This window comes from Coregonus lavaretus, assembly GCF_964263955.1.
Source record: "Coregonus lavaretus genome assembly, chromosome: 2".
NCBI lineage: Eukaryota > Metazoa > Chordata > Actinopteri > Salmoniformes > Salmonidae > Coregonus > Coregonus lavaretus.
In genome coordinates this window covers 81,650,723-81,666,171 of record NC_139989.1, presented here as the reverse complement: position 1 = coordinate 81,666,171, position 15,449 = coordinate 81,650,723, and the positions used below count along the sequence as shown (strand labels likewise).

The 15,449-nt window shown below is 40.5% G+C and overlaps 1 protein-coding gene across 1 annotated transcript in view; it reads right to left on the bottom strand.

The window, feature by feature from the left end:
• Positions 1-12,869, bottom strand: part of LOC311099089 (NLR family CARD domain-containing protein 3-like) — a gene marked incomplete at both ends in the record, with an annotated part of 13,665 nt that extends 796 nt beyond the window's left edge. Inside the window, 6 exons of the mRNA XM_084139713.1 lie at positions 212-258; positions 545-718; positions 5,060-5,229; positions 6,999-7,169; positions 7,474-9,248; positions 12,851-12,869. Coding sequence (XP_083995839.1) covers positions 212-258; positions 545-718; positions 5,060-5,229; positions 6,999-7,169; positions 7,474-9,248; positions 12,851-12,869 — 2,356 coding nt within the window. The remainder of the gene's footprint in view (positions 1-211; positions 259-544; positions 719-5,059; positions 5,230-6,998; positions 7,170-7,473; positions 9,249-12,850) is intronic.
• Positions 12,870-15,449: the final 2,580 nt, after the last annotated feature.

Below are 15,449 nucleotides of genomic sequence, written 5' to 3'. Positions count from 1 at the left end.
TCTAATGTAACAGGAACACACCATACACACACACGCACACACATTGTCAAAGCAACTCTTTGTAAACTTTGGTGTCCCTGATTTGTGCTTCTGTAGAACTACAGCTGATATTTAATATGACCAAGTAAGTAATGATGGTGGTCTTTGACTTTGACTTCACTTGAATTAAGACTTATTCTTAGTCATATTCTTCACAGCAGTCAACACTCACATTTTCTAAGTCCAGGTTTCAATGTGATCTCTACACCATGTTCCACACTGTAGCGGTAAGCAGAAGAACAGACAGTCATTGAGGGATACACCTGAACTCACACACACACACACACACACACACACACACACACACACACACACAAACACACACACACACACACACACACACACACACACACACACACACACACACACACACACACACTGGACACACACACGCACACACAGTCTTTATATAACTCAGTCCAAGTGGTGGTCAGAATGTTTGTCTTAACTAGCCTGATAACTCCAACATATCTGATATGAACATTGACATAAAACCTCTACATACTTGAGTTTCTCCAGTCTGCAGTGTGGATCCTCCAGTCCAGCAGAGAGCAGTCTGACTCCTGAGTCTCCTGGGTGATTGTAGCTCAGGTCCAGCTCTCTCAGGTGTGAGGGGTTTGACTTCAGAGCTGAGACCAGAGAAGCACAGCCTTCCTCTGTGACTAGACAGCCTGACAGCCTGCAAAGAGTAAAATAATTTTCAAATCACACTGCTATTCTTTGGTGGTGAAAATAGTGGCAGTATATTTTTTCAACATTTTCAGATATCAGTGTCCTGAAACCTGCCATATCTATTCATAAATTAATGTATCATTATTAGAAATGACAAATTATCAAAGTATTGCTTGTAGAGAGAAAAATGTAAAGTACAAATATTTGAGTAGACTGACCAGAGCAGTTTAAAAAACAGTATCAGTCAAAAGACAGACAGTGAGGTATCAGATTTAGATTGTATTGAGTATACAGTCCACACCATATATATTTTGACAGTGACGCTAACATTTTAAATGAGGCTCTGTACTCCAGCATTTTGGATTTCAGATCAAATGTTTCATATGAGGTGACAGTATATAATGTCAACTTTTATTTGAGGGTATTTTCATACATGTCTCTTTCACCTTTTAGAAAAATAAAAGCACTTTACGTGTCTAGTCCCCCTATTTCAAGAAGTCATAAGTATACTGACCAATTCATCTATAGTGTATTAAAGTAGTCAAAAGTTTAGTATTTGGTCCCAAACTTGTTGGTTGCATTTGCAGTTTGTTTTGGTTGTGTTTTGGGTTATGATTTGTCCAACAGTAACTGAATGGTGGATGATGACTGGAGTAATTTTCTGTCTAAGTGAGTAGATAACATGTTTCTAAACACTACTAAATTAATCCTGATGATGACGATTAAGAAAAATTATGAATGAATTATGAATAATAATGAATGAGAAAGTTACAGAGGCTACAAGAAAACATGCTAACCTCTCACCATTAACATCAAATAAAAGGTGACATTCTGTACTGTTGCCTAATATGAAACATTATATCTCAAATCCAAAATGATGGAGCATAGCGCCAAATGTAAAACTGTAAGCTTCACTATCCAAACACATATGGTTTGGACTATGTGTGTCTGGTAAACACATGTGATTCTGGTGAACAGTTATCACTTGTTGACCAACTACAGGTATACTGACCTCAGAGTCTCCAATTTACAGTGGGGATTCCCCAGTCCAGCAGAGAGCAGCTTCACTCCTGAATCCTTCATGTCATTGTTACTCAGATCCAGCTCTCTCAGGTGTGAGGGGTTTGATTTCAGAGCTGAGACCAGAGAAGCACAATCTCCCACTGTAATTCGACAGCCTGACAGCCTGCAAGAATAAAATCCTATTAATATCACACTGCTATATGTTTGTTCAACATTTTCAGTTACATCAGAGACCTGAAACCTGGAATATCTATTCATATATGTAAATACAGTTGAAGTCGGAAGTTTACATATACCTTAACCAAATACATTTAAACTCAGTTTTTCTTCATTCCTGACATTTAATCATAGTAAAGATTCCTTGTCTTAGGTCAGTTAGGATCACCACTTTATTTTAAGAATGTGAAATGTCAGAATAATAGTAGAGAGAATGATTTATTTCAGCTTTTATTTATTTCATCGCATTCCCAGTGGGTCAGAAGTTTACGTGCACTCAATTAGTGTATCGTAGCATTGCCTTTAAATTGTTTAACTTGGGTCAAACGTTTCGGGTAGCCTTCCACAAGCTTCCCACAATAAATTGGGTGAATTTTGGCCCATTCCTCCAGACAGAGCTGGTGTAACTGAGTCAGGTTTGTAGGCCTCCTTGCTCGCACACGCTTTTTCAGTTCTGCCCACACATTTTCTATAGGATTGAGGTCAGGGCTTTGTGATGGCCACTCCAATACCTTGGCCACTCCAATACCTTGACTTTGTTGTCCTTGAGCCATTTAGCCACAATTTTGGAAGTATGCTTGGGGTCATTTTCCATTTGGAAGACCCATTTGCGACCAAGCTTTAACTTCCTGACTAATGTCTTGAGATGTTGCTTCAATATATCCACATAATATTTTCCTTCCTCATGATGCCATCTATTTTGTGAAGTGCACCAGGCCCTCCTGCAGCAAAGCACACCCACAGCATGATGCTGCCACCCCCGTGCTTCATGGTTGGGATGGTGTTCTTCGGCTTGCAAGCATCCCCCTTTTTCCTCCAAACATAACAATGGTCATTATGGCCAAACAGTTATATTTTTGTTTCATCAGACCAGAGGACATTTCTCAGAAAAGTACGATCTTTGTCCCAATGTGCAGTTGCAAACCGTAGTCTGGCTTTTTTAAGGCGGTTTTGGAGCTTTGGCTTCTTCCTTGCTGAGCAGCCTTTCAGGTTATGTCGATATAGGACTCGTTTTACTGTGGATATAGATACATTTATACCTGTTTATATAGGCCTCCTGTACCTCAGTTGGTAGAGCATGGCGCTTGCAACACCAGGGTTGTGGGTTCGATTCCCACGGGGGGCCAGTATGAAAAATGTATGCACTCACTAACTGTAAGTCGCTCTGGATAAGAGCGTCTGCTAAAATGTAAATATAGGACTTGTTTTACTGTGGAAATAGATACTTTTGTACCTGTTTCCTCCAGCATCTTCACAAGGTCCTTTGCTGTTGTTCTGGGATTGATTTGCACTTTTCGCACCAAAGTACGTTAATCTCTAGGAGACAGAACGCATCTCCTTCCTGAGCAGTATGACGGCAGCGTGGTCCCATGGTGTTAATACTTGCGTACTATTGTTTGTACAGATGAACGTGGTACCTTCAGGCGTTTGGAAATTGCTCCCAAGGATGAACCAGACTTGTGGAGGTCTACAAATCTATTTCTGAGGTCTTTGCTGATTTCTTTTGATTATCCCATGATGTCAAGCAAAGAGGCACTGAGGTTGAAGGTAGGCCTTGAAATACATCCACAGGTACACCTCCAATTGACTCAAATGATGTCAATTAGCCTATCAGAAGCTTCTAAAGCCATGACATCATTTTCTGGAATTTTCCAAGCTGTTTAAAGGCACAGTCAACTTAATGTAAACTTCTGACCCACTAGAATTTTGATGAAGTGAATTATAAGTGAAATAATCTGTCTGTAAACAATTGTTGGAAAAATTACTTGTGTCATGCACAAAGTAGATGTCCTAACCGACTTGCCAACACTAGAGTTTGTTAACAAGAAATTTGTGGAGTGGTTGAAAAACAAGTTTTAATGACTCCAACCTAAGTGTATGTTAACTTCCGACTTCAACTGTATACTCTACCAGTCAAAAGTTTGAACACACCTACTCATTCAAATGTATTTTTTACATTTAAAACTAATTTTTACATTGTAGAAGAAAGAGACTTGCTTTGGCCAAGAAACATGAGCAATGGACATTAGACCGGTGGAAATCTGTCCTTTGGTCTGATGGGTCCAAATTTGAGATTTTTGGTTCCAACCGCCGTGTCTTTATGAGATGCAGAGTTGGTGAACGGATGATCTTTGCATTTATGGTTCCCACCGTGAAGCATGGAGGAGGAGGTGTGATGGTGTGGGGGTGCTTTGCTGGTGACACTGTCTGTGAATTATTTCGAATTCAAGGCACACTGAACCAGCATGGCTACCACAGCATTCTGCAGCGATACGCCATCCCATCTGGTTTGCGCTTAGTGGGACTATCATTTGTTTTTCAACAGGACAATGACCCAACACACCTCCAGGCTGTGTAAGGGCTATCTGACCAAGGAGAGTGATGGAGTGCTGCATCAGATGACCTGGCCTCCACAATCACCCGACCTCAACCCAATTGAGATGGTTTGGGATGAGTTGGAACGCAGAGTAAAGGAAGAGCAGCCAACAAGTGCTCAGCATATGTGGGAACTCTTTCAAGACCGTTGGAAAAGCATTCCAGGTGAAGCTGGTTGAGAGAATGCCAAGAGTGTGCAAAGCTGTCATCAAGGCAAAGGGTGGCTATTTGAAGAATCTCAAATATAAAAAATATTTTAATTTGTTTAACACTTCTTTGGTTACTACATGATTCCATATGTGTTATTTCAAAGTTTTGATGTCTTCACTATTATTCTACAATGTAAAAAATAGTAAAAATAAAGAAAAACCCTTGAATGAGTAGATGTGTCCAAACTTTTGACTGGTACTGTATATAAATGAATGAATGTATAATTATTAACAGTAGATAACATGTTTCTAAACACTACTAAATTAATCATTGCATGTGTGTGTGTCTCTAGTGTGTGTGTGTATGTGTGTGTGTGTGTCCAGTGTGTGATTGTGTGTGTGTCCAGTGTGTGTGTGTGTTGTCCAATGAGTGTGTGTCCAGTGTGTGTGTTTGTGTGTGTGTCTAGTGTGTGTGTGTCCAGTGTGTGTGTGTGTATTGTGTGGGTGTCCTGTGTGTGTGTGTGTGTGTGTCCAGTGTGTGTCCAGTGTGTGTGTGTTCCATAGAGTGATACAGGAATACTGACCTCAGAGTCTCCAGTTTACAGTAGGGATTCCCCAGTCCAGCAGAAAGCAGCTTCACTCCTGAATCCTTCAGGTCATTGTTACTCAGATCCAGCTCTCTCAGGTGTGAGGGGTTTGACTTCAGAGCTGAGACCAGAGAAGCACAGCCTTCCTCTGTGACTAGACAGCCTGACAGCCTGCAAAGAGTAAAATTATATTAAAACCACACTGCTACTCTTGGTGGTGAAAAATGTGGCAGTATATTATTTAAACATTTTCAGATATATCAGTGTCCTGAAACCTGCCATATCTATTCATGAATGGATTTTTCGTTATTAGAAATAACAAATTATCAAAGTATTGCTTGTAGAGAGACAAATATAATCATTTTAAAACCACACTGCTATTCTTTGGTTTTGAGTAATTTACTTTCCAAGTGGGTAAATAACATGTTTCTAAACACTACTAAATTAATCCTGATGATGACATGATTAAGAAAAATCATGAATGAATCATGAATAATAATGAATGAGAAAGTTACAGAAACTACAACAAAACATGCTAACCTCTCACCACTAACCTCAAATAAAAGGTGACATTATATACTGTTGCCTAATATGAAACATTATATCTCAAATCCAAAATGCTGGAGCATAGCACCAAATGTAAAACTGTAAGCTTCACTATCCAAACACATATGGTGTGGACTATGTGTGCCTGGTAAACACATGTGGATCTCGTGAACAGTTATCACTTGTTGACCAACTACAGGAATACTGACCTCAGAGTATCCAGTTTACAGTGGGGATTCCCCAGTCCAGCAGAGAGCAGCTTCACTCCTGAATCATTCAGGCCATTGTTACTCAGATCCAGCTCTCTCAGTTGTGAGGGGTTTGACTTCAGAGCTGAGACCAGAGAAGCACAGCCTTCCTCTGTGACTAGACAGCCTGACAGCCTGCAAAGAGTCACATCATATTAAAACCACACTGCTATTCTTTGGTGGTGAAAATAGTGGCAGTATATTTTTTTCAACATATTCAGATATATCAGCATCCTGAAACCTGACATATATATTCTTAAATTAATGTATCATTATTAGAAATGACAAATTATCAAAGAATTGCTTGTAGATAGAAAAATGTATAGTACAAATATTTGAGTAGACTGACCAGAGCAGTTTAAAAAACAGTATCAGTCAAAATACAGACAGTACGGTATCAGATTTAGATTGTATTGAGTATACAGTCCACACCATATATATTTTGACAGTGACGCTAACATTTTAAATGTGGCTCTGTACTCCAGCATTTTGGATTTGAGATCAAATGTTTCATATGAGGTGACAGTATATAATGTCACCTTTTATTTGAGGGTATTTTCATACATATCTGTTTCACCATTTAGAAATGAAAGCACTTTATGTATCTAGTCCCCCTATTTGAACAAGTCATAAGTATTCTGACCAATTCACTTATAGTGTATTAAAGTTGTCAAAAGTTGAGTATTTGGTCCCAAACTCGTTGGTTGCATTTGCAGTGTGTCTTGGTTGTGTTTTTGGTTATGTTTTGTCCAATAGTAACTGAATGGTGGATGATGACTGGAGTAATTTTCTGTCTAAGTGAGTAGATAACAGGTTTATAAACACTACTAAATTAATCCTGATGATGACATGATTAAGAAAAGTCATGAATGAATCATGAATAATAATGAGTGAGATAGTTACAGAGGCTACAACAAAACATGCTAACCTCTCACCATTAACCTCAAATAAACGGTGACATTATATACTGTCACCAAATATGAAGCATTCTATCTCAAATCCAAAATGCTGGAGCATAGCACCAAATGTAAAACTGTAATCTTCACTGTCCAAACACATATGGTGTGGACTATGTGTTCCTGGTAAACACATGTGGATCTGGTGAACAGTTATCACTTGTTGACCAACTACAGGAATACTGACCTCAGAGTCTCCAGTTTACAGTGGGGATTCCCCAGTCCAGCAGAGAGCAGCTTCACTCCTGAATCCTTCAGGTCATTGTTACTCAGGTCCAGCTCTCTCAGGTGTGAGGGGTTTGACTTCAGAGCTGAGACCAGAGAAGCACAGCCTTCCTCTGTGACTAGACAGCCTGACAGCCTGACAAAGAGATCATCATGATTTCACAAACACACTGTTAATTTAACACCAGTAGTGTAGAAGGACAATGGCAGATGCATTTGGTTTATTCTCTTAAACTACATATAGATTCATCTTCCGTCTCCTAGAATTGTATGGTCATATTGTTATACTAATGTGAACATCAATGCATTGATTCAATATGTTTCTCAATAATACATATATTTCTCTAAACTGAATATTTCTTCCTGATGCTTAGTACTTAAATGTCATTTTATGTACTCACAGAGCAGCTCTGGAGGCTTTGACCACTGGCAGCAGCCTCAGAAGACCTTCCTCTGATCTGGAGTATTTCTTCAGGTGAAACACATCCAGCTCCTTTTCTGAAGTCAGCAACACAAAGACCAGAGCTGACCACTGTGCAGGTGACAGTTTGACTTCTGAGAGACTTCCTGAGCTCAGGAAGCTTTGGATCACCTCCACTAGAGAATGGTCATTCAGTTCATTCAGACAGTGGAACAGATTGATGCACCTCTCTGGAGAGGGATTCTCCCTGATCTTCTCCTTGATGTAGTTGACTGTTTCTTCATGGCTCTGTGAGCTGCTTCTTGTTTTTGTCAGTAGACCTTGTAAGTGCTCCTGATTGGACTCCAGTGAGAGGCCCAGAAGGAAGCGGAGGAAAAGGTCCAGGTTTCCTGTCTCACTTTGTAAGGCTTTATCCACAGCACTCTTGTAGACTGTAACTTCAGTAACTTGCGGTTCGGCCATTAGATTCTCATGGTTGTTGATGAATGAGAGGAACACATATACAGCAGCCAGAAACTCCTGAATGCTCAGATGCACGAAGCAGTACACCTTGTCCTGGTACAGTCCACATTCCTCTTTAAAGATCTGTGTGCACAATCCTGAGTACACTGAGGCTTCATTGACATCAATGCCAGCCTCTTTCAGGTCTTCTTCATAGAAAATCAGATTGCCCTTCATAAGCTGTTGAAAAGCCAGTTTTCCCAGTGACAGAATGCTCTCTTTATTCCAGTGTGGACCTGTCTCTTCTTTCCCAAGATATTTTTCATTCTTCTGTTTGGAATGAAACACCACAAGGTGTATGAACATCTCAGTCAGAGTCTTGGGCATCTCTTCTGTCTTGTCTGTACTCAACATGTGTTCAAGGACTGTTGCAGATATCCAACAGAAGACTGGAATGTGGCACATGATGTGGAGGCTCCTTGATGTCTTTATGTGTGAGATGATTCTGCTGGCCAGGTCCTCATCACTGAATCTCTTCCTGAAGTACTCCTCCTTCTGTGGGTCATTGAACCCTCGTACCTCTGTCACCTGGTCAACACACCCTGAAGGGATCTTATTGGCTGCTGCAGGTCGGGTAGTTATCCAGAGGAGAGCAGAGGGAAGCAGATTTCCCTTGATGAGATTTGTCAGCAGAACATCCACTGAGGTTGACTCAGTGACGTCACAACACATCTTGTTCTTCTGGAAGTCTAGGGGCAGTCGGCACTCATCCAGACCATCAAAGATGAACAGAACTTTGTACTTGTCATAGTTGGAGATTCTTGATTCTTTGGTTTCCTTTGAGAAGTGATTGAGAAGTTCAATGAAAGTGTGTTTTTCCCCTTTCATCAAATTCAGCTCCCGAAAAGGGAATGAAAATACTAATTGGACATCCTGATTTGCTTTTCCTTCAGCCCAGTCCAGAATGAACTTCTGCACAGAGACTGTTTTTCCAATGCCAGCGACTCCCTTTGTCAGCACAGTTCTGATAAGTTTGTCTTGTCCAGTTAAGGGTCTGAAGATGTCATTACATTTGATTGCAGTCTCTGGTCTTGCTTGTTTCCTGGTTGTTGTCTCAATCTGTCTCAGCTCATGTTCATTATTGACCTCTCCTGTTCCACCCTCTGTGATGTAGAGCTCTGTGTAGATCTTATTGAGAAGTGTTGGGTTTCCTTGTTTAGCAATCCCCTCAAATACACATTGAAACTTCTTCTTTAGATTAGATTTGAGTTCACGTTGGCAAATCACAGCAAGCTCATCTGAATCTAGAAATAACACAGAGGATATTAATATTACGTCTGTTTTAATGCCTACAGTATTCTAGGACTGTTATAACATTTTAAATTATAATAATTTATTCGTTTAACTGACTGTATAAATGTGTAAATGTTCTCATAATGCATTACAGACTGGTGTGACTGATTATATTATGATCTCTCTCTCTCTCTCTCTCTCTCTCTCTCTCTCTCTCTCTCTCTCTCTCTCTCTCTCTCTCTCTCTATCTCTCTCACTCTCTCTCTCTCTCTCTCTCTCTCTCTCTCTCTCTCTCTCTCTCTCTCTCAACACAACACAACACAACACAACACAACACAACACAACACAACACAACACAACACAGTTTATAGGTTTACCCATAGACCAGTCACTCTTCATGGACACACAGCTGGGTACAGGGGAGGCTGGTCTCTCCTGCTTGATTGGGCTTCAACACAACAGAGACAAACATTACGTATCTCATCTACTCTGAGCTCAGATGGGGGAACATATGAAGAGTTTCATTCTAAAACGCAATTTTCAGAAATTTTGGTAAATTAGCTTTTATTCTTTAAAGAAATTATGAAAGAGATTGGTGTGTTTTTTCACTATCTAATCATGGCATGGGGTTGTTCAATGACAGACATGTATTTGTTTAAAATCGATCAATTAATGGTTTCATTTCAGAGACAAATAATGTGTTTCTTTTGTAAAATGCTATATATCTGCCTCACTCTCAGAGAAATCAGAAGTATTGCTAGGTTTTACATAGTAATAAATGTAACAAATAACTACATTTGTAATAAAGAACTGTACACATGTACAACATTCAATACAGTAATATGAGATCTGTATGTAAAACATTTACATTTGACATTTTAGTCATTTAGCAGATGTTCTTATCCAGGACTGGTTTCCCAAAAGCATCTTAAGGCTAAGTTCATCGTTAGAATCTTCCTAGGAGCATCATAGATGCTTTTTTGCCCTCCCGCGTCACTTTATACACATAAGATCTCCGCTAAACATAGAATCACATGGTTTATCCGTCTCTTTGTGACCGCCAAAAAATTCAGAACAAAGTTGACTACAAATACAAAGTTGTAAATGTCTTTGCAATTGATGCAAACAAGCAACGTATAAAATGATGCTTCAAATGAAAACCGAGATGACCACATTAAAATATAAACAGTAGGCTATAGGCCTATTTCAATCAAATTGGAATATATTCAATGTTCAATATATTTAGTTATATTTTGCTACTTGTAGGCTACTGTCTGTAATTTGTCTCAATATATTTCATGATGTGTAGCCTAACATGTGCCCAATGATGTGCCAAATCTGTGATTTAGAATAAGCCGCCTCAATATTTGCAGCCGTAGGTGGTAATATCTCTCTAGGAGCTGATCTGTCATCAGTATTATGAACTAATTATAATGTTAAGGAAATATTTGAATGGAGAAAACTGATCCGAGAGCAGCGCTCCCTTTCTGTCGATCCTATCAGTATCGATACATGCTCCACCGGACGTGATACCTTGTCATTCTGCTGATCCAGTTTCTGCTATGGAACTCTGACCTGTTCACCGGACGTGCGACCTTGTCCCGAACCTGCTGTTTCGACTGTCTCTCTCTCTCTCCCTCTCCTTCTCTCTCCCTACCAAACCTGCTGTCTCGACCTCTGAATGCTCGGCTATGAAAAGCCATCTGACATTTACTCCTGAGGTGCTGACGTGTTGCACCCTCTATAACCACAGTGATTATTATTTGACCCTGTTGGTCATCTATGAACATTTGAAAATCTTGAAGAACGATCTGGCCTTATTGGCCATATCCTCTTATAATCTCCCCCCAGCACAGCCAGAAGAGGACTGGCCACCCCTCAGAGCCTGGTTCCTCTCTAGGTTTCTTCCTAGGTTCCTGCCTTTCTAGGGAGTTTTTCCTAGCCACAGTGCTTCTACATCTGCATTGCTTGCTCTTTGGGATTTTAGACTGGGTTTCTATATAAGCACTTGGTGACAACTGCTGATGTAGAAAATGTCTTCTGGGAGTTTGAGAAGTCAATGAGAGGTAAAAATGACTTCCTTAGTTGTTAATTTGGAAAATGTCTTAAGTAGTTTAACAAACTGACACATTTTCATGTTAGTCAAAAACAACTTTATATCGAAGGAGTGCCTTTGATTTGACGGCATGCACATGTGCAGTTCGGCACAAGACGACCATTAGACCCAATGACGTATTTCTGCGCATGAGCTTCAAATCAAATCAAATTGTATTTCTCACATGCGCCGAATACAACAGTGGTACACTTTACCGTGAAATGCTTACTTACGAGTCCTTTCCCAACAATGCAGAGTTAAAAAGTCACAAAAATTAGCTAAATAAAAAAAGGAAATAGTAACATAATAACATAATAATAATGAAGCTATAAGGAGTACCAGTACTGAGTCAATGTGCAGGGGTACCAGGTAGTTGAGGTAATAACTAGACTATATATAAGGAGTACCAGTACTGAGTCAATGTCCAGGGGTACCAGGTAGTTGAGATAATAACTAGACTATATACAAGGAGTACCAGTACTGAATCAATGTGCAGGGGTACCAGGTAGTTGAGGTAATAACTAGACTATATATAAGGAGTACCAGTACTGAGTCAATGTGCAGGGTACCAGGTAGGTGAGTAAATATGTACATGTAGGTAGGGGTAAAAGTGACTAGGCAAACAGGATAGAGATTACATCTCCTCATCCAGGGAGTGCACACACACACACACACACACACACACACACTCACATGGAATGTTGTGTTAGTTTAATATTGTTTCAGGACTATGAAAATGGAAAAAAGGTTTAGCCTATGGATTATGAAAACAACAAAAATAAATGGTAAAATGGGAGAGGAGAAATGACTAGAGACAGTGTTGTTTAACTCACTGACAATGACCCATGAGTTCTTCTTACCTTTGTTCAGTAGAAAAGTCTCCCTCTCTAAACTGTATAGGTTGAGCCATAGACCAGTCACTCTTCATGGACACACAGCTGGGTACAGGGGAGGCTGGTCTCTCCTGCTTGATTGGGCTTCAACACAACAGAGACAAACATTACGTCTCTCATCTACTCTGAGCTCAGATGGGGAAACATAAGAAGAGTTTCATTCCAAAACGCTATATATCCATTTTCAGAAATGTTGGTCAATTAGCTTTTATTGTTTAAAGAAAGTAGTAAACCACTACAAGGCTTTACAAAGGCGTCTAAAGTGTTTAATTTCCACTTACAAATGTCAGACTTGATTTTCCCTGATGAAAAATGTATCAAACCCTTCAGAAAATATCCCTTAATTATAATCCACGGAAAAATGCACATTTGCTGTTGCTGCAGGATTATTTTCCTGCTTTGAGAAACTGGGTCAAATTAAGATATGGCATCTGTAAATGCATTCATCTTAAGGTAGCTAGGTGAGACGACCACGTATAACAGTCAAATAGACAGGATACGAACATTCCATTCCAACTAAACAATGGTTTTAAATCACATCTGAAATCTACAATAGTTACATTGAAGGTACCTATTAGTAATCATTTCTGATGAAAATCACAAATGTGATTGTTTTTCCTCCTATATAGCGTTTTGGAATATACATTCTTAAACAATTTTGTCAGCTCACCTCTTAGCTTTGGTGTCATGTTCCCCAGAGAGACTCATTTTAGAGGCAGGGCCCCCCTCCTCTCTCTCCCCAGAGAGACTCCTTTTAGAGGGAGGGCCCCCCTCCTCTCTCTCCCCAGAGAGACTCCTTTTAGAGGCAGTGCCCCCCTCCTCTCTCTCCCCAGAGAGACTCATTTTAGACCACTGACCCCTAAACAGAGATCCAGCATGTTGGTTGCGGTTAACACAGTGTTCTCTTTTATTCATTATCTCTCAGAAATAAAACATTAAGTAACAGACACATCCAAACAGTCAGGTTATTTAATGCAATGACTTTTTCTAGCCCAATGACTCCGCCAAACCCACCAACAAGGCCTGAAAACTAGGCCAAAACATAGCCCCTGATAGGCCTACATCTTATTTCAGATAGCCTCCAGTAGCCTGGGCAACATGTAAGCTGAATGATTTAGCAGCTTGCTTAGTTCAAATTGACAGATTAATTTATTAGACATGAACAGCAAGGCGATGTTGAGGTAGGAAGTGCTTCTGTTGCCCAGTAGCCTGCTGGAATAGGCTACTGAGAATGGGGTTGTAATTTCAATCAATGAATCAAATATTAATAATATGGATATGAACTGAATAGGTCCATGCTTGTCAACAACAGCCAGGTTATTTCTTTACCTGTAGCCTAATCTCTCTCTCTCTCTCTCTCTCTCTCTCTCTCTCTCTCTCTCTCTCTCTCTCTCTCTCTCTCTCTCTCTCTCTCTCTCTCTCTCTCTCTCTCTCTCTCTCTCTCTCTCTCTCTCTCTCTCTCTCTCGCTCTCCCGCTCTCCCGCTCTCTCCCTCTCTCCCTCTCTCCCTCTCTCCCGCTCTCTCCCGCTCTCTCCCGCTCTCTCCCGCTCTCTCCCGCTCTCTCTCGCTTTCTCTCTCTCTCTCTCGCTCTCTCTCTTGCTCTCTCGCTCTCTCTCTCTCTTGCTCTCTCTCTCTCGCTCTCACCTGCTGTCTCGACCTCAGAATGCTCGACTATGAAAAGGCAACTGACATTTACTCCTGAGATGCTGACCTGTTGCAACCACTATACCCACTGTGATTATTATTTGACCCTGCTGGTCATCTATGAACATTTGAAAATCTTGAAGAACGATCTGGCCTTAATGGCCATATCATCTTATAATCTCCACCTGGCACAGCCAGAAGAGGACTGGCCTCCCCTCAGAGCCTGCTTCCTCTCTAGGTTTCTTCCTAGGTCCCTGCCTTTCTAGGGTGTTTTTCCTAGCCACAGTGCTTCAACATCCGAGCATGCGCTGTTCGGCACGAGATGACCGTTAGAGCCAATGACGTGTTTCTGCCAATGACCTTCAAATCAAATTCTATTTCTCACATGCGCTGAATACAACAGCTATACACTTTACCGTGAAATGCTTACTAACGAGCCCTTTCCCAACAATGCAGTTAAAAAGTAAGAAAAATTTGCTGAATAAAAAAAGGAAATAGTAACACAATGAAATAACAATAATGAGGCTATAAGGAGTACCAGTACTGAGTCAATGTGCAGGGGTACCAGGTAGCTGAGGTAATAACTAGACTATATATAAGGAGTACCAGTACTGAGTCAATGTGCAGGGTACTAGGGAGTTGAGGTAATAACTAGACTATATACAAGGAGTACCAGTACTGAGTCAATGTCCAGGGGTATCAGGTAGTTGAGGTAATAACTAGACTACATACAAGGAGTACCAGTACTGAGTCAATGTGCAGGGGTACCAGGTAGTTGAGGTAATAACTAGACTATATACAAGGAGTACCATTACTGAGTCAATGTGCAGGGGTACCAGGTAGTTGAGGTAATTGAGGTAATATGTACCTGTAGGTAAAAGTGACTAGGAAATCAGGATAGAGATTGTCGTGTATTGGGATTATGTCTTTGTTAAATGTTTTTTAAGTGGAACTGAAAGAATGTTGATTTTAGTATCAAGAGGGAATGTTTTAGTGTAACGCCACATACAACAGACAGGAAGTGTGTTGTAGACAGGGGAGACTGGTGATTGGCCAGAAGAGGGAGCCACCCATCTTTTTGCATTGTTTATAAATAGGGGCTAGACTACAGAAAGGGCAGAACGGCCATTCCAATCTGAGGTGCCGTTCTCCGGGTGTCATGTCACCTGTCACTTATGCTGAAGCTTGTGATCTGAATAAACCTTATGATCAACGTTCAGTATGAGCGGACTCCTTTGTTCATCAGCAATAATTGCCACCACTCACTCGATACGACAAATGGTGGCCAGTACGGGTACTGATTGCATCGTTCTTTGTTCCTTTTCTGAGTGTCGAGTTGACTACTGCTCAAGCCGGCTAAGGTGAGATTTCTCCCAATTTGGGCATTATTTGTGTCGATTGCTCATAAGGGGAATGGGATAGTATGTACAGTGTGAATTTTGGGCTGGTGTGGTGTGATTGCTGTTGACTAGGAGTCTGAAAATATTCTACATTTGGTTGATGGGTAAACGGTAAATAATAGGAAGTCTAGAACAATGGATTGGTAGTGAATAAAGGTAGATATACGTATATGCAATATTAGAGCATTGTGAATCTGGAAAGACCCCCAGCGGGGGCGACTCGCA